The sequence below is a fragment of the Ovis canadensis genome, chromosome 3, assembly GCF_042477335.2.
Source record: "Ovis canadensis isolate MfBH-ARS-UI-01 breed Bighorn chromosome 3, ARS-UI_OviCan_v2, whole genome shotgun sequence".
Classification (NCBI taxonomy): Eukaryota; Metazoa; Chordata; class Mammalia; order Artiodactyla; family Bovidae; genus Ovis; species Ovis canadensis.
This window is the reverse complement of record NC_091247.1, coordinates 62,081,243-62,108,916: the sequence shown is the minus strand read 5'-3', so window position 1 is coordinate 62,108,916 and position 27,674 is coordinate 62,081,243. Positions and strand designations below refer to the sequence as shown.

Sequence of the window (27,674 nt, the reverse complement as noted above, 5' to 3'; positions counted from 1 at the left end):
TTTTTCCTTTCTTGCCCCTGAAAAAGATAATTCCCTTCTCTTGATCACTATCACTATCCCATATTTCATGGTTACGTGTGGTTGTATTGTGTATATATATGTGTGTGTGTAACATAAATATAAATACATTTATAATAAACTCCCTGATCCATCACCCATCCCATACCACACGACTATTCCTGAAGATTAGCTGTAAATTGAACAGTTTCATAAATACATTTACATCTTTAAGGAAATTCACAGTGAATCCTGTATAAGGCAAGAGATCCTTTTGGGGTGAATAATGACCTCTTAAATGTTTTACAATGCAGACTTGCTGCATTATTTTCCTCCAAATGTCCTGCCAATTTTCAAACAGTTACCATTAATGAGTAAGAATAGCTCCCCCAATCCTCACGCTGTTTTTTCTCACCACTGCACGACCAAAGTTCACTAACCACAGTGTTAAACAGTACCCGTTTGGCGGTCTGTTTTAAAACCCCAGAAAGGATCTGAGTTAAAAATATTTAATATAATAAAACCCCAAAAAGCATTCCTAAGATCTTTTATAGCAAAACTCTGCAGGACCATAAACTGGAGGGCTAAATGTTATCAAAGTTGTTAACAATTTCTCTGCAAACATAGGGAGTAACCTCCCTCACCCACTCTGGTGTGAAACCCATAAAACAACAGCTGTTTACACACACATTGCACAGTCACACACACACCCAGGAAGCAAGACTACCTCGCTGCCCTTTGAAGCAGGGAACAGACAATAGCAGGCCAAAGGCTACTAGGACCCCTTTCTGCTTCTGGGTTTGCAAGTTTAGACAAACATCTTTTGAGATTTGCTTCCAAATGACTGAGAAAGACAAGAGGAAAACAAACCCACAAGTACAACAGTGCCTTTGTCCAGCCACTCTGGGCCATCCCCTCCATTTCTCTGGAGGCTGTGGGGGTCCTCTTACCTGCACACGCACAGTCCCACCTGGGTGTCCTTACCTGATACTTCCACACTCAGGGACAGGCCCCGCTCTGTGTGTCCACCCTTATTCCACAGGCTTATCAGGCTCGGGAAGCCGGGTTCCCATCACAGCGTGTTATCTTTAAGCTCCGGTTTCCTACACTGAATAGAACTTCCTCATCTCCGCTCCAGGTCTGGTGCCCTGAACTATATTTAAGCCTATGAAGCCACATCGAGGATTCTTCCTGCACGCAGTTGAGCCATGTGATGGTTACATGATAACCCCGTGGTTTCAAGTGAGACGACACCCCGATGTCACAACTCACATCCTGCTGGGCTGTTCTACAGACTTTACTGAGTTGCCAAGTTCATCCACACTCACTGAAGACACTTGTAATGTGCAGGGCAAGGCTGAGAAAAATGATTGACAACGGGTCAGCACAGAAAGAGCCGAGTGCCTTAGGTCTGGACGACACCTTCACCTCTGAGCAGAGTGGCTCTGGGGCTTTACAGAGCAGGTCGAGCAGCTGGTCTTTACTTTGCCTTCCCTGTAAAATAAACCCAGGGCTGGGCGACCGTGCTCCATCGGGCTGGGCGGTGGGAGCAGACCTTTGTGCCCTGGCTGAGTCACCACTGGGGCTGCCTCGTGCCAAGCTTCCATTGAGGAAGAGTAAGGGGTGTCTGCTAGAGTCGAGGGGCAGCCTTCCTCCTCCTGACACAACAAGGCTGCCCTGCCCGGATTCACGAGGACACAAGACTAGTCCAGAACCGACTCCTTTGTTACAGAGCAGAGTCCTGATGTCTGATACCTGGTGGTGGTGGTTTAGTCCCTAAGTTGTATCTGATTCTTTTGCGACCCCATGAACTGTAGCCTGCCAGGCTCCTCTGTCCATGTGACTTCTCAGGCAAGAATACTGAAACGGATTGCCATTTCCCTCTCCAAGGGATCTTCCCAAACCAAGGATCGAACCCACATCTCCTGTACCGGCAGACGGATTCTTTATCACTGAGGCACCAGGAAAATGAGGCAGATCCAGAACAAGAAAACAACCCATCACCTCCGTTGGTCGCCCCAGCACAGAGCCTGAGGAGGGGGGTCTGGGAGGCAAGCAGAAGGTCTCTGTGGGCAGAGGAAGCTCGGAGATTCAGGCTTGGCCCCGAGCCTCACCTGCAGCCCCGACCATCAGGGCTGGTGGATGTCTCACGTCATACGCACGCAGTAAACTTCCAGCCAGAATCATCTGGTCTTTGTTAATTCACTTCTTTCTGGGAACTTGGGGGCAGGCTGTTTGTGGGGAGAATCAGGCCCCTGCCCCACTCCCGCTGCAGACACAAACCCCAGGAAGGGGCCACATCTCTTGGGAGGAGAAAGAAAGGGAGGAAGCCTTGGGCATGTGTGCACATGCACAATGCCCGAGTGAGGTGAGGACTGTGCGGCAGACGGAGGTCCCAGGAGTCACAAGGCCCCCAGGGCATGCATAAACACCCCCCCCACACACACATGCACACACATGCACACACATGCGCACGTGAGGTGAGGACCCTGGGGCAGGCGGAGGTCCCAGGGAGAAGCGCCGCTGAGGCCAGCCCCCTCCAAGTCACTGCTCCAAGTCAACCCCTGCCCATCGGAGGCTGGGTGCCCTATAAAGGGACCCGCCTTCTCCACTCACCCACGGTCAGGCTTCTGTTTTCCTTCATAGGCCCCCAGACAGACACAATGCCATCAGGTTAGTTCCTCCCCACGGAATATCCCTTAAACGAGATATTCAGAATACACGGATCTAACCTGTAACATGTTCCATGTCCACGCATAGCTTTTCAGCTCTGCCTTTGAAAGGCTCTGGGATAATTTCAACCCACTTGTTTTACCTAGTCTATCAAGTGCTACTGAACCTCTCCATCTTGAGCTTTTTCATTGTTCATTTTTAAAAATGTAGTTGACTGTGCTGGGTCTTGGTTGCGGCACCCAAGGTCTTTGCTGCAGCGTGCAGGATCTAGTTCCCTGACTAGGGGTTGGACTCATGCTCCCTGCATTGGGAATGCAGTCTTAACCACTGGACCACCAGGGAAGTCCCACTTCTCCATCTTTAAACATTCTTCTTACATCCTGACTATGAAACACATTATAACCCAAAAGTTCATCATTATCCGTCCCTACATATAAGCTTTCCCTACGGCCTCTTGTCTCACTGGAGAAAACTTTAGTTTACCAATCATCTCTCATTTAAACAAAATAAACCAGAACAAAAACCTTTTCAATGGACCATCATCACCGACTCAAAGGATATGAGCTTGAGCAAGCTCTGGGAGTTGGTAATGGACTGAGAACGCTGGCATGCTGCAGTCCACAGGGTCGCAAAGAGTGGGACACAACTGAGTAACTGAACTGAACTGAACTGACTGTCTTAAAGGCTCTGAGCTTCTGTGAAAGTGTTAGTTGCTCAGCTGTGTCTGACAGTTTGCGGCCCATAGACTGTAGTCTGCCAGGCTCCTCTGTCCATGGAATTCTCCAGGCAAGAATAGGAGAAGGAGTGGCAGCCATTCCCTTCTCCAGGGGATCTTCCCAACCCAGGGATTGGACCCAGGTCTCCTGCATTGCAGGCAGATTCTTCACCATCTGACCCACCAGGGAAGCCCATATTTGAACTTCTAAATATGATAAAAAAGAAATTAATACAACTTATGAGAGTAAAAAAGCCAAGCAAACTTTGTTTACAAATCCCAGGCATTCCTAGAAAACCTAGTGTTTATTAAACTGTGTAAAAGTACTCTTTTACCATATCTAAAATAGAAGTAGGTGCTATGCTCAGAGAATTATAAAAAAATGCTTTCTCCTTTTTTAAGAAACTATGGATGCAAACTCTGACATCCATCTCCCTGGCCCCACCTTCACCCTTTATCCCTGGCCCCAGCAACTCCGTATCTATGTGCCCCAAACCATCAAGGTAACAAAAGTGCCCACAAGCTCCCAGGGGCTCCTTGGGGAATGGGCTTCCCTGGTGGTAAAGAATCCATCTGCAATGCAGGAGACCTGGGTTTGATCCCTGGGTTGGGAAGATCTCCTGAAGGAGGGAATACCCACTCCAGCATTCTTGCTTGGAGAATCCCATGGACAGAGGAGCCTGGTAGGCTACAGTCCATGGGACTGCTAAGAATCGGACATAACTGAGCAAATTTCATTTTTCTTTCCTTAGGGAATGATTCTAGCTCCACTGATAACTACTAATCCAGAGGATTTCTGAGGTCATCAAGCTACCTAATGGCCAAAGCACAGACCTCCTGAAGGGTCTTCCGCCACAAGCCTCCCCTCCGCCCCGAGCCCCCTGCCCTGTCTGTGGCCCCACCACGACTATCGCAAGCGCAGACAAACATCAAACTGGCCTTAGTCCAGTCCCTCCTGAGGCAGGCGAGGAGCGCGTGTCCTGTCAGTGCCACCCGTGACTCCTTCTGTCCTGTTGGCACCTCTGCGGGTCACGTTTGGCTACAGACTCATGAATCCTACATCACCCATTATCCAATGCCCCCTCCTATTCTCAGGAAAGACTAAACACCCTGGATGACTCAGACTGACTTCTGGAAGAGTCATTGCAAACCAAGACACAGTTTTTCAGAGAAAAGAGTGAAGAGGGCCTATGAGGGAAGGTGGGCACAGGAGGGCACAACTGCACTGCCCCCCGTCCCCACCGCAGGTCAGGGGGACAGTGCAGACCCTCAGTCCAGGAAAACAGGACCCTGAGGCTATAGTGGAGAAAAGGGCCCAACAGACTCCAAGGAGAGAAGGAGAGAGGGGAGGACAGCTGGGAGGGAGAGGCGGCTGTGCTAAAGGGCGAGGCTGGGAGCCAGGCTTGTGCCTCAAGCTCACTTTGGGTGTGGGGGGCAGGGGACAGGGGAGGGTCAGGCCAGGCTGCACAGGCATGGGGCCAAGCTTGCTGACTTCTGTTTCCCACTGAGAGAAGAAGGGTTAGCTCCCATTTCAGAAGCACACACTACGCTTCTGTGTGTGTATGCATGTGCGCTCAACTGTGTCCTGCTCTTTGCGACCCCATGGACTGCAGCCCACCAGGCTCCTCCATCCATGGGATCCTCCAGGTAAGAATACTGGGGTGGGTTGCCATTTCCTTCTCCAGGGGATCTTTCTGACCCAGGGATCAAACCCGCAGCTCCTGCATTGGCAGGCAGATTCTTTACCACTGAACCATGTGGGAAGTCCTATGCTTGCAAATGTATCAAAAAAAAATACACCACTCCAGGTTTAAAAATCCAATCCCCCTTGACCATGGAGGGAAAGTCACAAATGATAAAACAAACTATTGAGGAGAAAAGTAGTGTGAGAAGTCAGGACTGATGCCCACAAAGGTGCTGGGGCCTGTTACCAAGTGGATGCTGCCTACAGTGGCTAAATACTAAAAAGGAATAAAAGTATTCCCCACTGAATGTGGAGGTATACTACTCAAATTATTAAATTTCAACATGGGAGTGGGCGGGGGAGAGATGAGGACACAAAACGTGGAGGACTTGGGGGCCATAAAAACGATCTGGAGCGTCCCTGGTGGCTCAGTGGATAGGAAATCCACCTGCAAATGCAGCAGTCACGGGTTCAACCCCTGATCCAGGAAGAACCCACATGGTGCGGAGCAACTAAGCCCATGTACCACAACTACTGAGCCTGCCCACCCAGATCCTGTGCACGGCAACAAGAGAAGCCACTGCAATGAGAAGCCAGCGCATCTCAACTAGAGAGTAGCCCCGGCTCACCACAGCTAGAGAAAAGCTCGTGTAGCAAAGAAGACCCAGCACAGCCAGAAATAAATAAATGAAATTAAAAAAAAAAAAAACCACTCTGTATGATACCAGAATGATGGACACATGTCCTTATGCACTTCTCCAAACCCACAGAATTACAATACCAAGCATAAACCCTAATGTAAACTAGGGGCTTTGGGGACCACAATCTGTCAATGTAGGTTCATCAGTTGCAACAAATGCGTCATCTGGTGAGGGATGCTGATAACAGAGGAGGTTGTGCACATGTGGGGTAGAAGGTGTATAGGAAATCCTATACCTTCCCCTCAGCTTTGCTCTGAACTTAAAAATACACTAAAATATAAAGTCTTTTTAAAAAATTAGCAAGGTTGTAAAAACTGAACAATATTTAATTAGTCCCCAACTCAAGCATGAAAAATTTGAAGCCAATTCTATATTAAGTTCTATAAGCCAATTTTATATTAAGTTTGCAATTTTGGAATTTCCATAGGAGCCATATAATACATTTCATTGATAAAATCATGAGCAACCCACAAAAGCTCAATCCAAATTGCAGATGAAAAACACAACAGTGTAGCAGCAATCCAGGGATGATCATCTTGAGTAAGTTATGTCACATTTCTCATCTGGGCATGTATGGGCATACTAGCCATGGGAATTTTATGTGGCGTTCAAGTTCAAGCTGAAGTGAGAAAGTTGTACCCCAGAGTCATGAGTGACGACACTCTCCACAATGCATTCTGGGGCTGAGTGACAGGCAAAGGGGAGTTTGGGGTTCAGCAGCCTGGACCACAGGTACAGGGTCTGTGCAGAGGGGGTCCTGGGCAGCACGAGAGCGGCCAGAGGGAGGAGAGCCCCCGGGGGGGTCACCCATCAACTCAGAGTAGACCCGTCTGCCCCACAGAGGGTTGTGAGAGCAGGGACAACATGCACAACCCTTGACTGTGAAGTGTTCAAACAAAAGCAACACCAGATGCTCTCCAGAGCTTTAATGAGCTGTTCTCCTTTGAAAAGCCTTTTCCTGATGCTGTCTAGAGTTCTGCAGCGCCTGGAGAAATTTCACCCACTTCAAAATAGAAATTCAACCACAAAACTCTTGTTATTGTGTGCCCTTAGGAAAAAGATATTCAAAGCCTTAGTAAATATCCAGACCCAATCAAAAGCAAAACCCACACAAAGAGCAGACTTTCAACCTCACCCCTCGACACACACAAACTCCCAAGTGGGCTTCCACTTTATTTGGATTCAGGCGTCTTCTAAACCAGAACCTGGAGACTGAATAAAGATGTTAAAGCATAATAAAAAAGCCAAAATTGAGTGCAAACCCACATCAGCCATCTACTACCTGGGAGGAAGGTCTTCAACTTCAGTGAGCTCTTCAAAAACCTCCAGGCCCCTCACCACCACAGCTGGCTTTGGGTGTCAGGGGTCTCCTCAGCCCCTTGAAATCTTTGCTCGGGATGTCCTGACAGTGAAGTCTGCTTCCACCTCCCACCCCTAGACATTTCTCCAACCTCCTTCTCTACCCATCACTCATCACCACCTAATACATCTGACGTGTTTGGTTCTGACCTCTCCCCACAGCAGAGACATAAGCCCCTCAAGAATGGGAGCTCCGTCTGTTCAGCTTCCTCCTGCGTACCCAGAGACTGGGACGTAACTGCCCACAGTGAGGTCTCAGGCCCACCTAACTGAGCCTGCAAACTCAAGTGAATTCATTCACCCCTCCACTGGGGCTAATATCACCTACTGTATTGCAGGGTTGTTTTGAGGATTACTTAGAAATAAAAATTAAAAGCACTTTGCAGAAGGCAGAAGGCAGAATCATGAAGAAACAGAAAATCTGAGCTGGTAAGTTGACTGACTCAGTAAACAAAACCTCCCAGAAAACAAAAGTCTAGGACCAGACTTCTATTGAATTCTACCAAGTATTTAAGGAAGAGTTAATACCAGTGACTCTCAAACTCTTCCAAAAGATAAAAGAGGAAGGAACACGCCCGAACTCATTTTAGAAGGCCAGCATCCATCATCCTGACATAAAAAACCAGACAAGAATATTGTAAGAAAAAAAAAAATAGGCTAATATCCCTAATAGACATAGATGCAAAAATCCTTAACAAAACATTAGCAAATTCAACAATACATTAGAAGGAACTTCCTTGGTGGAATGGTGGATAAAAATCCACTTGCCAATGCAGAGTACACGGGTTCCATCGCTGGCCCAGGAAGATCCGACCTGCCACAGAGCTACTAAGCCTGTGAACCACAACTACTGAGCCTGTACTCTAGAGCGTGTGTGCCACAACCACTGAAGCCCGTGCACCCTACAGCCCACGCTCAACAAGAGAAGCCGTCACAATGAGAAGCCTGCACGCCACAACTAGAGGGCAGCCTCTGCTCACAGCAACCAGGGAAAAGCCTGCGCAGCAATGAAGGCCCAGCAGAGCCAGAAATGAATAAGTTATTAACAAACACACACACACACTTCACGCACTGGCTGGCACACAGCAACTCAACTACCATTAGTTTCCTTTCAGTTTCCTAGTCGAGATAACTGGCTAACAGCTGCTGCACATTCCAGGCAGGAAACTAAAAACATGGCCGAAAGATCGCTGCAGGCAGTTAAAACACACGGGGAAGCAGCGCCTCCTGCTGCAGAGCTCCTCGGTGTACCTGTGACTGCGAGAGACGGTGAGAGTCTCCACCCACAACAAGGTCAGCGCAAAAGTCGAAAACAGGTATAAAGTTACGAATCTGACGCCTTCCGAATCTAAAAGGAAGAAATGAGACTTGTATTCATATGGCTTCTTTTCATTTCACTTTTCTAGTAACCAATTTTTATTGTCCTTCACAGAAGCACCGGTCAAGAATGAACTAGAAAAAAGTCCATGGGGTTGAAGAGAGTCAGACACAACTGAGTGACTAACACTAACTAACTTACTACTTTGTTTTGTCTTATTTTTGGCTGTGCGGGGTCTTTGCTGCTGCCTGGGCTTTGCTCTAGTTGTGGTGAGTGGGGGCTACTCTCGAGTTGCAGTGTGTGGGCTTCTCTTATTGCAGAGGGCAGGCTCTAGAGCACACAGACTTCAGTAGCTATGGTTGCCCGGCTCGAGAGCCAGGCTCAGTAGGTTGTAGGACACAGGCTTAGCTGCTCTGAGGCATGTGGGATCTTCTTGGATCAGGGATCAAATCCATTGTCTCCTGCACTGGCACGTGGATTCTTTACCACTGGGAAATTTTTTTTAAAGAAGAGCCTCACTCTTCACTACAACTTGGGGAGCATTGGCCAAGCATGCCTGGTGCAGTCCAGGAAGCCAAAGAGAATTAGCAAAGCTCGCTAACACTGCACGTTCAAGAACTGTGGTGGGCCAGGTTCCAGGCCGAGAGGATGGATTGGGGGAGGGTGTTGTGGGTACAGACCCAATGAAGGGAAATTCCTGGAGGTGAAGCAGAAACACCAAGACGCACAGGATGGGCACAAAGTCAGGTGAAGATGAAAAAGGCTGCGGTTGCGGTTCCCAGGTCCTCTGTCCCCAGAGGCTCTGCGACGGTCAGGCCTCCCACAGCACCCCCAGTGCCCACACATGAGCCCCACGCACTTCACAGCCTCTATGTCTGTGTCTCATGGCAGTTTTGCAACCACTGCACTAAAGCCTCATTTTCTGGGAGAACGTCACCCTTTACCCTCCTTTCTAACATGTCAGGGCCAGTGGTTCTTGGCCTGCAGGCAGGCAGACCTGGCCGGGATCTCAGAGGACACGCGGCTCCAAGGGAGACCTTCCCCGTCAGCCACGCTTGGGGCCACCAGCCCCTCCACCCATGGAACAGCCCCTCAAGCAAGGACTCAAAGCCCACTCATCTCTGTGTCTTTTTACCATATAGGATTATGTGTTAAATGCACAAAAAATAAACAGCAAGTCTTCTGGGAAGAGATGAAATGTGTAATGCTCACCGTCTGAAACGGTCACTGCGCTCACCTTTCCCTTCAGCTAAAGTGTTTACAGGACGTTCCATGAGGCCGCCTGGCTCCCTTCCCTCTTGGACGAGAGGCCAGGGGAGCAGTCAGCACTTCCAGGAGACCGTCCACTGCCCACCTCAGTCAGCCACGTGGGTGATGAGTGATCACACCCACCCACGTTTTCTTTCGGGGTGTCCACACTGTTTGCCAACAGCTCCACAAGAACATCCAGGACAGCAGAGCAGAACTGCAAACACTTCTCAGTTCCCATCTGCCCCATGGGACCCACAGAACCACCACTGCTTCCACACAGGATGAGATGTGGGCGAAGACCCAGACCCCTAAACTATGTGGTATTTCACTCCAGCCCTTGAAAGGCCTCTCTCCTCCAGCAGAGGACCTCCAAAGACAATCTGAAAAGCAAGCTTTTGTCTTACCAGTTATTACCGCTACTTTATAAACACTGAGTCTCTTGTACCGCACTGTAACCCGAGGAAGGATGCACAATAGCCAAGTCCCTCACAATAAATAATACACAGACACTCAGCACTTACTGCAGAAAGGAAAGCAATAAAAATACTAACATGGTGTCCATAAGCTTGTTCATAGCCCAGAGATTTTAACAAGAGAATCAGACAGTTGCAATGTTTAGCAGCTTGGAAAAATGCTACCACATTAGATTCACTGGGAAAGGCCCTAATGCTGGGCAGGATTGAGGGCAGGAGGAGAAGGGGGCAGGGGGGCTAGACGATGAGATGGTTGAATGGCATCACCAACTTAATGGACATGAGTCTGAGCAAACTCTGGGAGATGGTGGAGGACAGAGGAGCCTGATGCGCTGCAGTTCATGGGGTGACAGGAGTCAGACTCCACTTAGCAACTGAACAATAACTACATTAGTAATATATATATATATATATAAAACTAATGTAGTGTATGTATATATATATATATAAAACAAATGAGATCTGCATACCTGTCCCTCAGCTACTCAGACTTACTCCAGTTCTCTTAGAGCCCAGATCTCTCTGGTCTCTGGGTATTCAGAGGCCAACTCTTCAGCAGCAAGAGGAATAGCTCTGTGCCCTTCCCTCACCCCTGCAGGTGAGGGCCGCAGGGCAGTCTGTCGTCCCCTTCCTCAGGGTCTGTGCCTGCCCAGTCCCTCACCTCCAGGATGGCCACATACCCGAGACACTGCTGTGAGAAGTGTCAGGCCTGGGAGAAGAGGGATGGAGCCTATTCGAGCCTTTCTGTCTTTCTCTAGGGAACTCAGGGCCGCGCTACTTTGCCACTAAAAAGGTTTCCTCCCCCACACCAGCCTGCCAGCACTTCTGGCTTCCGGAAACCCTGGGTTCTGGAAAGTGGATCTCTTCGGGGCCAGGGAGGGATTGTATTCCTGTCACATCTTGAGACTTACTTTTCTCCACACAAACAATATAAACAACCATTGAACTCTGTCTACCTTCAGGAAACAAGCTCTCCATAATTGTTGCAAGCACGTCTCACTAGCCAAGACGAATGCATACCTCTCTCCATGTGTGCCAAACATGCGCCAAGGCTAAAAAACACATGCGCTCCTTCTTTTTCCCCAAATAACTATCTCCTCCCTTGTCACTCTCTCTCCCCTACCCTTAAAACCGGCATGATGGGAAAGGAATTTCTTCCACAAATAATGTTGGGAAAGTGGATTTCCATATGCAAAAGGAGGAAGTTGGCCCCTTATCTTGAACTACTTAAAAATATTAACCCCAAATGAATTAAAGACCTAAAATTAAAACACAAAACTCTATAAAAGACTCCTAGAAGAAAACACAGGGGAAAGAGGGATGACATTGGACTGAACAATGACTCCTTGAATATGACACCAGAAGTGCAGGCAACGAAACAAAAATGGACAAATTTGACTACATCAAACTTAAAAATTCTGTGCATCAAAAAAGTCAACTAACAATCAACAGGGTAAAAAGTCAACCTATGGAATGGGAAAATATATTTGCATATCATATATGTGATCAGGAGTTCATATTCAGAAACAAAAAAAATTCACATAATCCAACTAAAACTAGGCAAAGGACTTAAAACAGACATTTCTCAAAAGATATATATATATATATATATATACACATATATACACAGATGGTCAACAGAGACATGAAAAGATGTTTCCCATCACTAATCATCAGGGAATGTAAATCAGAACCACGAGATACCCCCCCTCACAGCCATGAGGATGCCTATTACAAAACAAAACAAAACAGAAAATAGCAAGTGCTGACGGGGATATAGAGAATCTGGCAGCTTTGTGCATTGTTGGTGGGGTTATAAAATGTGTAATAGCTAGGAAAAATGGATGGGAGTTTCTCAAAAAGTTATAGGCAGAACTACCAAATGAGCAGCAACTGCACTTCTAGGTGTGTATCCAGGAGAACTGAAAGCAGGGTCTCAAAGGAATATTTGAACAGACACGTTCACAGCAGCATCATGCATAACAGCCAAGAGGTAAAAGCAGCACAGACGTCTCCCGACAGATGATCGGTTGATTGTCACTGAACCCCTCAGGGAACACCAACCACACAGCCGTAAAAAGCAAAGTCTGACACAGGCGTCAACATGTATGCACTCCGATTTTGTGCTCAGTGAGACAGGTCCATCACCAAGGGACAAATATGGCGTGATTTCCCTTATGTTCGATATCTAACATATCCCTCTTGTGTAGGGAAGCCTACAGACAGAAAGCAGAACCCTGGCTGCCAGGGCCTGGTGGGGAGGAACTGGGAGACACTAATCGCTGGACACAGAGATTCCCTTTGGGAGGATGAAGATGTTCTGGAGGTCTGATTCACAACAATGTAAATACAGCTAACACTGCTGAACCACACACTAAAAATGGCCATGATGGTAAATTCTAAGTGCTTCTAGTCACAACGTTTAAGAGAAACACCATGACACACTTGGCAGAGCAGGAGTTAGAGCCCCGTCAGCTCAGCCCCTCGCCGGGTGCCCAGGTCAAGCTGCAGTCCGGGTGCAGACTCCCCATCTCTATGAATGAGGGAGTAAATAACACGTGTCCTGAGACGCTGCCCTGAAGCTTACAGGAGACCTGCCAACACAGAAGACTTGCACAGCGGGATGGTGGTCCCACCCGCAGGGGCTGCATCTGTGTATCCCATCATCAGAGCTGTCCCCGTCCTCACGAAGCAGAGGCTCCCCGAGCCGGGTCCGTTCCCCTCCGGGCGACCTGCCAGGAATCCTCATGGGGAGTGCTGTGATCCCCACTCTGCTCGCAAGGAACCTGGCTGGAGCAGGGTTGTCGTTGTTCAGTTGCTAAGTCTTGTCTGACTCTGAAACCATGAACTGCAGCAGGCCAGGCTTCCCTGTCCTTCAACATCTCCCGGAGAAATGGTGGTTGTATTCCCCTTGCCAGTGAAAACTCTACATGATGTCCATTCCAGTGTGAGAGCCCCTAAAACCCTGTGACCTCCTGTTCTTTACAGACAGGAGCCAGGGCTGGTGGTGAGAAAACAAAACTGAGGATATGGAAACAGAAGGAGCATAATATAGAAACAGGACACAGGACAGTCTCCCAAAGGTCGGTTACATAATCAGACAGACTAAGAAAGGTAACTTTTACGTTTACAATCTACATTTCCCAAAACTGGTTTAAAAGGCTATCTAATCTCAGGTCTATCTTTTAAAATAAATATTTATTTACTTGGCTGGTCCAGATCTTAATTGTGGCATGTGGGATCTAGTTTCCTGACCAGGAATTGAACCCAGGCCCCCTGCATTAGTAGCTCAGAATCTCAGCCACTGTACCACCATGGAATTCCCCTCAGGCTTTTCTTCAAACTGAGGTCACTGTTGTTTACTTGCTAAGTCGAGTCTTAACTCTTGGCAACCTATGGACTTTGCCCGCCAGGCTCCTCAGTCCATGGGATTTCCCAGGAAGAAAACTGGAATGGGTTGCCATTTCCTTTTCTAGGGGATCTTCAAGGACTGAACCTTCATCTCCTGCATTGGCAGGCAGGTTCTTTACCACTGAGCCACCGGGGAAGCCCCGCAAACAAGGTCAGGCCCTCCTAAACACTCATTTTCATACTTAGCTGTCTTTCAAAGCAGTTGTAACTCTAACACAACGTATTTCTTGGGCTTTCCTCATAGCTCAGTTGGTAAAGAATCCACCTGCAATGCAGGAGACCCCAGTTTGATTCCTGGGTCAGGAAGATCCGCTGGAGAAGGGACTCTAACGTTCTACCCACTCTAATATTCTTGGGCTTCCCTTGTGGCTCAGCTGGTAAAGAATCTGCCCACAATGCAGGAGTCATGGGTTTGATCCCTGGGTTGCGAAGATCCTGTGGAGAAGGGAAAGGCTAACTACCCACTCCAGCATTCTGGCCTGGAGAATTCCATGGACTATACAATCCAAGGGGTTGCAAAGAGTCTGATACGACTGAATGACTTTCACTTTCTTTCAACATATTTCTCCAACTAAGATAGAAAAGAGCCAATCAACGCCCTCTGTGACGCTAAAAGATGAAATCATACGCCAAATGCACTGAATTTGAGACCTCTGCCCCCATCATGCATTAGAGCATCCATTGCCCATCACCTGCCAGAGACTCATCACCTAATGTGACAACATCACTAAGCATCTTCCATGCCCGCAGTGTAGACGGGGTCCCCCAGGAGCCCAGGACACAGGCTGAGCTGAAAATGAAACCATGCCCCTCAGACTGGGGCTCAAACATACTTAGCTGGGAGTCCAGCCCAACCTAAACCCTGACTGGGGCTTGAATCTTCCGTCTTTTAACTGGGATCACACACCTCATTTTGACACTTAATGAAGCTCAGGTTCTAGATGTCTCATCGCAGAGAGAATTCAGTGAGAGACAAAGTCTAGGTAAGAGAAAGATTCATTTAGAAACACACTCCACAGGTAGAGCGCAGAAGGTGACAGTGGCCCCAAAATATGGCGTGGTTAGTTTCCATGTGCTGGGTAGTTTCATAGGCTAATGAGTGGGAGGATTATTTCAACTATTTTGGGGAAGGGTCGGGGATTTCCAGGGATTGGGCCACTGCCCCCTTTTGGTCTTTGAAGGTCGTCCTGAGAACTGTCATGGTGCCTGGGCGTGTCAGTTAGCTTGCTCAGGTGTTACAGTGAGTGTACATTGAGGCTTAAGGTCTAGTGGAAGTCAACTCATCTGCCATCTTGGACCGTTTGGGTTCTAATCAGTTTATGTCACCTCCTCGGGCTATGTCATTCTTTCACAGGTTGCACCCTGCCCCCTCCCCATTTTAGGAGGAGGTCAGAGGTCAATCCAGTCACAAGCAGCCCTGGGTAGAGACAGATGGGGCTGGAGAGCTCAGGGCTCCAGCCCAGCACAGGTCTTCAGAAGCTCTGGCTTCCCCTCAGGGGCCACGCGGACCTCTGCACACCCCTTCTCATGACCCCGGGGGTCAGGCCCGTCAGGACAAGAGCTGGGCCATTGGCAGTGCTGCCACCCATGCCTCCTTCCAGGAAGGAGGTCAGGGGTCAGGGAGGGTAGGTCACAGCCATTGACGGGAGGGATGGGAAAGGCTTCGCCAAGGAGGTCACATCTGAGAAAGACTCTAGGGGTGGTGGAGTGGGCGCTGTGGTCACCCTGGACCGAGTGACAGCTGGTGAGAGGTTCTGGGCTGGGGGCCTGGCTGGTGAGCTGGAGGAACTGCAGGGATGCAAACATGGCCAGAGTGGCGTGGACAGGGCTGGACACAGGGCAGGCAGTGCCCCATCGCTGTGAGGACCAGGGCTGTTCTGCGTCAGGGGATGCCCACAGAGGCCTGCGGGCTTGAGGACAGGGTGGGACTCTGGCCTTATGGAGACCAACCTAGCTGAGGTTTGAACAGCTGAGTGGGGTGGGGGCAGGGAGCTAAGAGGAAGGTGGGGGGGTGGGGGTGGTCAGGAGACAGATTCCACAGTCCAGACGCTAGTGACTGGACCTCATCATGACTTGACATTTATTCACTGGGGGCAGAGGTGAGCCATGCTCAGGAAGGGCACTGAGGGATTGCCCACCCCACCTCTTCAAGGACCATCTGGTATGAGCCCGAGGTGCGGGGGCAGGACAGGTGGGGACCAGGCTCCATCTCTCTCTTGGATCCCCAGTACCTGGAAGGGGCCCTGGTAGGAAGGTCTGGAGAACAAATGACCACTGAATAATGGCTCTCAAGGCTGATATAGTATCAAACCATTTATAAACGTTTGCCTGTTTTCGTCATTGCTGCTCAACTCATAGTTACAACCTAAAAGCTGAGAGTTACATTTCATTCTGTGGGAAGTTTTAGAACTTCAAGCCAAAGGGACAGCATCTCAAGTGACCCTGAGAGAACTGCTCTGAGGAGGTGAGGGGAGGAGCCAGCTTATATAGAAGTATTTGCAACAAAGGGAAGGTAGTCTGAACATCAGAAGATGATTTGATATCCCAAGTTAAAGAATTCAGCAATTTTCTGTGTATGGGAAGATGCAAGAGTCTGGGTTCAATGAAATCATTCCTTCAACAGTACGCTCTCTGGGGCCAGTATCCTGTGTTTTCCTCTCTCTTTTTTTCAAAGTCTTTATTGAATTTGTTACAATATTGTGTCTGTTTTATGTTTATGTTTTGGTTTTTTGGCTGCTAGGCATGTGGGATCTTGGCTCCCTGACCAGAGATGGAACCCACCCCATCCTTCCCCTCCCCTCTTGGAAGGTGAAGTCCTAACCACTGGGCTGCCAGGGAAGTCCCTATCCTGTGTGTTCATGTCCTGAGTGTCCTCAGGGCTCACCATGGAGAGTGGCTGCAGTCTGATGGCTGATGGACGGCAGGTGTTCCTTCCTTCCTGGGTGCCCTCAGGGCTCACCGGCTCACCATCCGTGATGGCTGCAATCCCTGATGACTGACATCCTTGTTTACTGATATGGCAGGAGACATTCCATTTCTCACCAAGGTGCACACATGCGCACTCATGCACACACATGCACACACACACAGGCACACACACATGCAGATGTACATATGCACACACATGTACACATGTGCATCCACACACGTCCACACACATGCACACACAGCTCACAAGCACGTGCAGAAGGGGATTCCAGATGCTGCAGCAAGCGCTTCACAGAATGAGTGAGCTCCACTCCACAGACGGACTTGAGGGTGGAGGGTGACAGGCTAGGTTAAAAGCAAAGTGATTTTAAATGTCAAGAGTGGAATTCCTCCTCAGAGGTCAGTACCACCACACCCTCTCACAATCTGGAGGTCAAGTCTAACTGAATACAAACCAACACTCTGCTGCAAAATAAGAGTAATGGCTGGGAAGTTATTAATAATCAATCATAAGACAGAAAAGTTTTATTTTCTTACTTCCTGTGGAACAGAAGCTAATACTGATCATAGCCAATTACAATCAACTCATATTTACAGACTGAGAAACCAGAAGGAGCTTCTTTGACTGTGTGCATGAGCCCCCGGGGACCACACATTGGGTATCTCAGACACTTGGAAGCTGCCAGGGGCACTTAGGAACTCTCAGGACCAATGTCCACATTGTCCAGGAGGGTGTCTATCATGGCCACGAAGGAGGGGTTTCCACCTGCACAGACTCTTAGCTGAGGCCAGTCTGGGTGTGGAGGTCAAACCACACAGGATAGCTCCCACAGGAGACGGAGCTCAGCCTCCCCAAGGGCAGGACCCAAGCACTGCGTCAGGCACCCTGGCAGCTCATTTTCCTACCGTTAAACATGTTCCCAACAGTCTCCTCGCAGCTGATGTCAAAGGGTGTTTGCCTCAATTACCTGCTGGAGACTAAGCCCGTTTGTCACATAAAAAAAAAAAGAGAGAGAGAGAAATGCCAGAACAACAGAGGCGGTGAGGACTGTGCAAACCCAGTGGGCTCTGCTGGGCTGTCAGCAGGGAGCCCACAGCCCCAGGACAGGAAGGGCGATCACTGCGTCTGGATTACCTGCCCTGCTGGTAGGGGTCAAGAATGCTGCAGTGAGATGTCCTCCTGCTCCTGCACATTTCTGAGGTGTCTAACAGCCCGAGGTTACTCCTCTTTGCTGGGAAGTGTTAACAGAACAGTAAGATCTTATATTTTACATCTCTATTTCATTAAACATTCAGCCCTTTGTTCTGCATGGGTCATTAAGAAATCATGTTTACTGACAGAAATAAACCAGTTCTTTTTCAAACACACACAAAGTTGGGGCCCTGGACACTGGCAATCTCTTGAAGCATTTTACACTTCAAACTTGGAAACTTTAACTTACAGAAACTACCTACTCCCTGATTTTGATGAAAGAGGATAATATATATGAAACTGACAGGGTTAACTTGTATACTCCAAGTGGATAGTGTCAGAATTGAATTAAACAGCAGGGCAAACTGTAGCACAAATAAGGCTGCGTTTCACATCGCATTCTCTTCTCATTTAGAATTACTTTCTTGGGTTTGATTTACAGAAGTGGAAGCTCTGAATTACAAGTTATAAATCATTTCAGACTTGATACATACTGCCAAATTGTTTTCCTAACAAATTTTACCCATATATTTTCACACCTGTGATATAAGGTAACTATGTTACTAACTTTACCTGTGATACAAGGTACCCATGTTTTTAACAAGATCTGCTAATACTGTAAAACTGATAGTATCTATTTTAATATGCATCTCTTTGATGAACCACTAATCATGCTGCAACACGTTTTGTATTTTTGTACATTAATTTTATTTCCGTTTGTTTCTATTTTGTTACATTTTCTCCATCCATGTTCTTTCCCCTACACACATATGAGGTGCTCATATTCTGATCAATTCATAATACTAATGCTTTCTATCTTGTTTTGTTGCAAATGTTTTTCCCAATCTGTTTTTTGTTTTTAATTTTCAGAAATTTATTCTCCTTCCAATAAACCTTTCCTTTTGGTTCTTAAAACTTCTAAGTTTAAAAAGTACTTCTCATTCTAGGAATCTGGGAAACATTCCTATTACATTTTCATGTTTATCTGGTGGATTTTATATGTAAGTATTAAATATTATCCATCTGGAATTTCTGCTGATGGAAAATGAGACTCTAAGGCAATAAACTGGCTTTTCCCCCTAACTGCTAACAAAGGATCTCACCGTTTTATGGCACTTTAAGGAGTAAGTTTCCTCTTTTCCCCTGAAAACCTGGTTACCCCAGACTCTATGTGATGAGCCGTGATGGGTATAGACAGACAACACGGCCCGCCCCACCCTCACTTTCCTCCCTTCAGGAAGCAGCTCTCTGCTGTTCTTACCCCTTTATTCCTCCAAAGAAAGAAACATCGGGACAATTCTACCAATTTCACCAAAAGGCTCCACCTGGAATTCTGATTAACAGTACTGAAATTAAATAGTAATATGGAAACTGAAGAAGTTCACAGGAAAAACTTAACGTTTCACCCGGAAAATTTCACCTCTACCCCTGGAAGCCTCACTGGCACGGAGTGGCACCTCCTCAGGTCAGAGAACTGTTCCTGTGCTAACCCCAGGAAGAGAGGGAATACTGAAACAACGCACAGAGTTACTGAAATCACATGGAGTTAAAATAAGCCTTCAAATTGATCTTGACGCTGACTGAAGCCATCTTTATTAGCATTTACTCAGGAATGACATTATGGCAACATTTAAAGAGCTCTATTTCACTAAGCCAAAAAGAATACACACCAAATAAAACATGACACCATCATTTATTCATTGACAAGTACTTCCTGAGTGCTTCCTAGAGCTCCGCACTGTCCGTGGGCATGGCATACCAGGGCTCCCTACAGTCCCAGCAGCCTTTGTGGACAATGCTGATTGTTAGAATGTAAGCTCTTTATCAAAATGCATCTAACAGACCCAACTTCAGACTTTGACTTTCATCCCCCCATTTGTTCAGCTAATCTCCAAGAATGCTTCCTCCTGGGAAGCTCAATTAGCCTGACTGTGCAGAAGAAAGCTTGACTGCTAAAAAGTTCCCAAGCCTTGTGTCCCTGGAGCTCCATCACCCACTTAATCTGCATCTGCCGAAGCCCCACATTCCAAAAACTGTCACCACAACTTCCTTCATAGAAAGTGTCTCAATGACTGAACACATCATCAGAAAGAGATGCGGGTGTATGTTTATTTTAAAAGTCAAAAGGGCTCAAGATGGGAAAATGCTTCTTTTTAAGTCTGGTCTCACGGTCTCCATATGACCTCTGTGGGAAAACTGAGACCTCTGAAATTTTGAGGAATTGTTGGAACTTTTTTGTCTTTTGTCACATTCAACGGACAGCTATGTAACACAGTTAAAGCATCACTTTCCACATTTCACTGCTGTCCTTTGTCATCACCAGTAAACCAGGAGGGGAAAGCATCTGAGCAGTGCTGGGAGGCCCAGGTCTGAAGCAGAGAAGCAGAAGTCTTGTAGCCTGTGTACAAGTACCCATGCTATACACTCTGTTAACAGCATCCAGGAACTGCCTCCAGCAGACATCTGCAGATGCCTTGAGCTTTGGGCAGATCTGGCAAATACCCAAAGACAAAAAGTGCTTTCATTTCCTGGTGTGAGTAGGCCAGCACTGGAAAAAAAAAAAGGACATTAAGTCCAGAACCAGCATTAAATTATTTCAGACACTAGCCTGGCACCCAGTTCAAAGTTACATCACTGCAATTCTGGTCTGGCCTATGAGACAGATAACCTAGTGTCCTATACGCATATATTTTCTAAGGTTTTTATATTTTTTTCATCATTATCCTCAAACATGTAAGTATAGTCAGTTGCCCGAAATGGGCTAAGTGCTAACAGAACCTTCCAGATTCTAGTCAGAGCTGAAGCTTTCTCAGACTCATTTTTGAAAACAGAGAACCAGTCTCAGCTATGTTTACAAAGAATCCACGGCTGTTACAAAAACATCACTGCCCACACTCGGAAAACAGAGTCTGCTGGTGTGCTGGGTGAGTTACTCCAGCTCAAGATTCTAATGAAGACTGCACTCCGTTCCCTCACACACGTCCCACTGTGACAAGCCCACGCCGCGTGCCAAAAAGACAGCAATTCTGGCCGCAGAGCGTTAAGCACCCGAGGGAAGTGTATTCCGGTGTGGGCCCCAACTAAACGGCGATGTTCCAACACCACTTTCCCACACACTCTCTGAATGAGAAAATTAGAAAGTAGTGAGTGAATATTTACTTTGTTCTAAAATTTCCTATTAGAACATCGGACAGAGGCATTCAACTCAAGCCTGAGGAATAAGGCTCAGTTTTTAACCTAAATTCAAACATTCGAAGAATAAACGCAATCTGGAAGGAAACCATAAGTCAGAGGCCTGAGGTCCCTTCTGTAATCCCATGCTTATTAGCAGGCTCATCTTCATCTATTTCTGCATCTGCCTCCAGGAGCCCAAGGCTGAGAACTGCTTTTCGCGAGGGTGTGAGGCATGCGTGGGGGTGGGGGGCCCACGGCACCGATCTCTCACCATCGTGTTCCAAAGATGTGAGGAAGATCCGCGGGGTCATCACATCCTGCCCCGCTGTCCTCCGAGGGGGACAGGAGGATGCTGGCACCTCCCCCTGAGGGTCATCACCTGGACCTGGCCTGGCTGGGCTCAGGGTTCACGGTGGGCCTGGTCCCCACCGAGTCACTGTGGAACAGGGGAGTGGGGCTCACATGTGACACGGACAACGTGCTTCTCCGAGCTCAGGTCTCCCATCCAGCAGGAGGCAAAGGGGCCAGGTGCTCAAGATGAAACACACACCCCAAGCTCAAGTGAAGAAGGTAACCTGACACATCTTCTAGCTGGGCCTCGAGTGTGCGATCTACAACCTCCACATTCAGAAGGAAGGACCATCTGGCAGTGAGACAATGCAGTCACTCGCGATGGCCACACTTGGGGCACGACTACCTACCACATGAAGAGGACACCCTGATAGCCAGGAGAAGTAGGAGCCTCGGCCTCATCTGAACAGGAGGAGACACAGCGGGGAGGGGACACCAGGGTAGGGGATGCAGGAAGGGGACGAGGCTGGGCATCAACCTCGGCTCATCTCACCCCAATCCTGTGAAGCAGTGGCTTGCCTGTCTCCTGCCCTGTTTCCATCTGTAAAGTGGGCATAAAAGCCCTGCCTCAAAGTGCAGCCGTGTAAGATTTGAGAAATACATGTTTAACACCTTAAAGTACTTGTGTAACCACAGGTTATTAATAAAAGGTAGTTATTAGTATGAAAGTTTCCAAAAAGGCAGCCCAGTCATGAGAAGAAATAATCTAACAGGGATGGCTGAGCATCTCTGAATTTCTCTCCAGAGGTCCCTGGACGCCAGGTCTCTGCCACTGGGACGTCACACTGCAGAGTTCAGCTAAACCACGTGTGCAGGCCAGCTCCTCTCACCCCAAGTCTTATGACTTTATTGAAAGCTTGTCACAGGCATCCAGCAGAGCCGGCTGTGGACTCGTCAGTTCACTGATGACTGAAGAAAAGGAGAAATGAAGCCCATCTAAATCCAATTCATTCTTCCTTGGACATCTAACAAACCCGATGAAGATGTTCCTTTACTTCTAGAGACTATGATTTGGCAGAAAAGATTAGACACAGACACAAGTAATTACGAGGCTTCCCAGGTGGCACCAGTGGTAAAGAGCCCACCTGCTGATGCAGAAGACATAAGAGACACGGGTTCAATCCCTGAGGCAGGAAGATCCCCTGGAGGAGGGCAGGGCAACCCACTCCAGTATTCTTGCCTGAAGAATCCCATGGACGGAGGAGCCTGGTGGGTGACTGTCCATAGCGTCACTAAGAGTTGGACATGACTGAAGTGCCTGAGCATGCACACACAAGTAACCACAACATAAAACACGAGATGGTAGTCACCCGAAGGAGGTCAAAGTGTTCTAGGAGGAAGGACACGAGCTCTGAGCCCTGAGGCTCCAGCACAACCTCAATCCATGTTTCAGGAACTCAGCATCCAAGGGCCAAGCAGCCACTCTGCTGCAATGGCCAAGAAGACACAGGAGAGGAAGGTTTTCCAGCCACGTGAGCAGAGGCCCTGAGGTTGGGGCTGTGCAGAGTGCCTTCAGAGACAAGGGGCTGAGGGGGCCAACAACCAGCCAGAAGGCGACAAACAGCCTGAGTGCCAGGCGCGGGAGTCCGGACCTTATCTGACAGGCAGTCAGGAGTCTTCTTAACATTCTGAAAAGGGAGGTGATGTGCTCAATGTGGTGCTCCAGGAAAACGTGGAACTGACATGAAGAAGAACATACTGAAAGATTCTCGAGAGCTGGGGCCACGTCCCATCCCCCTTGAATCTCTGTGGCCGCACCCACCCAGCACCTAAGAACCCGCTGCTGAGTCCTCCGTGTCGAGGACAACAAGGACCTGCTAGCGGCCCAGACAGCACCGCGTCCTTGTGCCCACATGCCCGCCACCCACACTCCCCAGGCGGGCCTATGCAGACAGCAACGCGCCCGGCCTCAGGAGCAAAAACAAACACATGAAACCCAACATAAGCACTACCACTCTTCCCCACAGAAGTAACCTACAATCTGTCTAAGCAGCTGCTCAGACTCGTCCCCAGACGGATGTGCCAGAAGAGGAGCCCCCCAACAGGAAGGACTGTCGGGCTGGTCCTGTGAGCAAAGCGTGTGGGGTGGGAGGAGACCCTGGCCTCCGGGAGGAAGTACCATGATCACTGGCTCAGGGGCCTCGGAACAGCAAGTCCCCAAGGACGCACTTCACAAGTGGAATCGACTTGAAAGAGACTGACATCCGGGACTCTGTGACACAACAGCTCTGTGGTGACATAGAATAATCCATCCAGAAATATCCAGAGTTATCCTGTTAATGTGGCTCGGATACATCAAAGTCTCACCTGGGTGGGGTGTCCCAGAGCCATGACCGCAGGTACACCTGGGAAATTTGAGTGAGACCCAGGGACTGCATGGCCATTGACACTATGACTGGGATCACGTACCACAGCTTTGCAAAATGCTGCTGCTGCTGCTAAGTCTCTTCAGTCGTGTCCGACTCTGTGTGACCCCATAGACGGCAGCCCACCAGGCTCCCCCGTCCCTGGGATTCTCCAGGCAAGAACACTGGAGTGGGTTGCCATTTCCTTCTCCAATGCATGAAAGTGAAAAGTGAAAGGGAAGTCACTCAGTCGTGTCCGACTGTTAGCGACTACTGATGGGGAAACTGGGTAACGAATACACTGGTTCTTTGTATATTATTTCTTGCACCTGTGTAGGACCTTACCTGACCTCAGGGAAGTTACTTCAGTCCGGTGTGTCCCACCCCAAGCTCCCTTACGGGCATTCATGCTTGCCCCTCCCCCCTCTGCTTCCTCCCACAGGACACACTGTGCACAGCCCACTGTGTTTGCAGCCTCCCAACCTGCACATCAAAAGTCACTGTGGACTCGCCAAGGCAAATAAGCTCCGACATGAAAAAGATACAGGAAAATGAACCCCCTCCCATGAGCTCCTGTGTGGAAACATCTGACGAAACAAGAGAGGAGGGGACATCTCACGAGGCGTAAGGCTGGTGGAGGGTCCACGGAATGTGGCAATGGGCACCCCAGCTCGTGTTTCTCAAATAACTTAAAGCTTTAGGAAAACAACCTGGCCACAGGCCAGCGTGTAATGCAGAGGACATTCCTGTGGGTGGGAAACCACAACTTAAAGCACAATTAGGAGAAATGTAAAATCGACGAATGGTTTGAGATGCTTCTCCTTCTATTTAAGTGCAGCCCTAGCTGAGAACATGACCTACACTGAGGTTTACTTAAACGACTGTCTGAAGAACAGACACAGGACTATTGAATACAGAGGCTTCCAGGGGAAAGCTTGGAGCTTCCATCATCAGCCTGGATCCGCCTCCGCCAACCTGTAGCCCCTGGGGCCTCAGGAGGGCCGGAAGATACTCCCCGCTTTGGGGAGGAAAGGGAAAGCCACCCACGTTCAGCAGGAGAAAGACCGTCCAGGAACTAGTTCAAGGCCATCCCAAATGAAAGAGGGGTGATGACCGTGGTCCTCACATCCTAAGCCTGCAGGGCACACGACATCCTAATGGAGCCATCTTCCCTACTGCCAACTTCTCACCAGTTAAACTAAGAGCATGGTTTCCTCACACGCAAACAGGCACAGGGCAGTGAAGATCTAGAAGAAACCCCACCAGGGCATCACCCCTTCATGACATGCTGGCACTGTGCCCTAGAAAAATCCTTCAAAGCAAAAGTTGCTTTTCCCATAGCGGTTCTTCAAGTCCCACTAAAACTCCTCCCAAACAGAAAGCACTCACTACAACAAGCACTCGACACTCATTTCTAAGAGAACTCTTTGTAGATACTTCTTTTTAAATATTCCAAGAATCTCTACTTTCCTCCTGACTTCAGATGATGTTAACAGTGGTTCTCAAAGGGTGGTGTGGAAACCCTGGAAGGTTCCCAAGACCTTTTTAAGAAGCCTGGGGATCAAAACCGTTTTCATAATAATGCCAAGAAGCTCCCGCTTCCACTGCAGGGGTTTGATCCTTGGTTGGGGAACTAAGATCCTGTGTGCCACATGAAGCAGCCATAAATAAATGAATACATAAAAAATTAATAAAACAAAAAAGTTGTTGTTGTTCTTTAGTCGCTAAGCCATGTCCAACTCTTTTGGGATCCCCTGGACTGTAGTCCACCAAGCTCCTCTGTCCATGGGATTTCCCAGGTGAGAATACTGGAGTGGGTTATCATTTCCTTCTCCAAGGGATCTTCATGGCTAAGAGATCAAACTTGTATCTCCTGCATCGCAGGGAGGATTCTTTACTGCTGAGCCACCAGGGAAACCCCGCCCCCTCAATACAATTATCTCAATAAAAGTTTCAAATAAAAAAAGTACACCCATTTTCAAAGCAGCATTATTCACAATAACCAAAAGGTGGAAACAACCCAAGTGTCCACTGGAGGATGAGTAAATAAACAAATAAATGGTATAAACATACAATGGAGTATTACTCAATCTTAAAAGAAAGGAAATTCTGACACACAATACAGAATGGATGAACACTGAGGATGATATGCTGTGTGAAATAAGCCAGTCACAAAAAGCAAAGACAGGATGATCCATTTACACGAGGTCCCTGGAATTGTCAAAATCAGAGACAGAAAACACAACGAGGGTGATGAGAGGCTGGAGGGAGAGGGAAATGGGAAGGTGTCTAATGGGAAGTAGTTTCACTTTTGCAAGAAAAAAGAGTTCTGGAGATAGATACTGGTGATGGTCACACAACACTACGAATGTACTTAGCACTAAAAAAGAAAAAAGAAAAAGTAAGGGACTGCTAAAGGAAAATTCAGGATAGCAATGTGATGGGAGCAGAAGATAAGCAAGGCTCTTAAAAGGACCTGCTTAGGGACTTCCCTGGTGGTCCAGTGGTTAAAACTCTGCGCTCTCAATGCAGGAACGCAGGGGTGCAGTTTCGATCCCTGGTTGTGGAACTAAGATCCTACATGCTATGTGGTGCAGCCAAAGAAAATAAAGGGAGATGGTTATACTCAAGTCATATTGTATCCATTGTACTGTCATTCTTCATACCTTACATACATGTTAAATTTTGTATCCATTTAATTTTCAATAAATTTTTCTAGAAACAAAAAATTGTCCTTAATGAAGCAGTAACAATTATTGACGTTATTAAATCTCGACCTCTGACCTGCTGTTCTGTTTCTTGTGATGAATGAAGCGCTTGGGCCGCTCACCACAGCAGGACAATTGTCTGCAGGGCAAGCAAGAGGGTGACCCAGGGACCACTCAATCAGACGGTTTTTTTCATGGTCTACCGTTTTTACCAGAAAGAATAACAAACTATGGTTTTTAGACTAGTATTTGGCAGACATTTCTTGAAACTAAACAAGCGAGTCTGTTACTTTGAAGAAAACAATTGACAAGAGTTTCCTACCAATAATAAAAATCAAGCTTCCAACTGAGAATGAGAATGTTGGAAAACTTCTTTCCACTGCCTGGAGCTTGAGAGACAGTTTCAAACCTAAAGATCTTCTAAGGAGACGATGACAAGTGATATTAACAAATGTTACTTAGTGACATTGTATAAAGAGATGTGCCAACATTTGGAAGATCTGCCTAACTCAGTGAATCAACACTTCCAACCACGGAACATGCCTGCTACAATCAGGAGCAAGCAGCCCCTTTGAACTTCAGGGCCCGCTGAGAATTTCAGCGTCACGGCGAGTGAAAAGCTCCCGGTGAGACTGAGGACTCCACAGCGAACTCACGTTTAAGAAACATTAAGTTACTCAGTTTTGGAGTAATAACAGAAAATACCGCAACTACGTGAAAAGCTCCCTCTTCCAACCGCATCTCTGCGTAGGAGAGGGTTTCCTTCGGATTTCAAGCAAAATGGGCCGCAGCGGACTGAAGGCAGAAGAGGCAGGGAAATGCACACATTTAGGAGATTTGCAAAATGTACAAGCACGGCTCTCGTCGCACTGAATTTTTTGTTAGGAAAACGCTATTTTCATGAAGCATGCGTTATACACGTTGAGATCACAGACTCATTTTACATTTAATGAATGAGTAAATATCCTTTAAGGTCTGTTCGGTTTCTAACCCGGTAAATCTCTAGCCTTGAGCCGTACTCGCCCTCACGGACGCCTCCTGCAACCCGAGCAGGGCTAGGAGCGCCGGGCCGGGTCGCGGTCCACTTGGGCCCCGGGCTCTGCAGGCCTGTCCGCCCGCGCCGCAGGGAGGGGCCGCCCCGGCGGCAGCACCGCCGACGTGGCTGTGGCTCCGGCTCCAGCCTCGAGCTCACCACCCGCGCGATATTACCTGTTGGTCATTCCTGACGCCACGCCCAGCATCTCCGCGGCCCCGCGAACCAGCACCGCGTCCTCGCGCCGCTCCGGTCGCTGCCGCCGAGCCGCCGCCGCTCCTCTTTGCTGCGCGCCCGGGCAGGAAGGGGCGGGCCGGGGCCGCGAAGGCTACGCCCACCAAGAAGCGGTCCCGCCCAGCCT

General features: G+C 48.2%; 1 protein-coding gene across 2 annotated transcripts in view; it reads right to left on the bottom strand.

Moving 5' to 3' along the window:
• LIMS1 (LIM zinc finger domain containing 1) overlaps positions 1-27,674 on the bottom strand; it is an 82,060-nt gene extending 54,386 nt beyond the window's left edge. The window contains exon 1 of one of the 2 annotated variants that reach the window (XM_069580421.1): positions 27,490-27,674. In XM_069580421.1, coding sequence (XP_069436522.1) covers positions 27,490-27,521 — 32 coding nt within the window. In that variant the 5' untranslated portion in view covers positions 27,522-27,674. Of the gene's footprint in view, positions 1-981; positions 2,299-27,489 lie in introns of those variants that run through there. The other variant, XM_069580422.1, reaches the window with a different exon arrangement.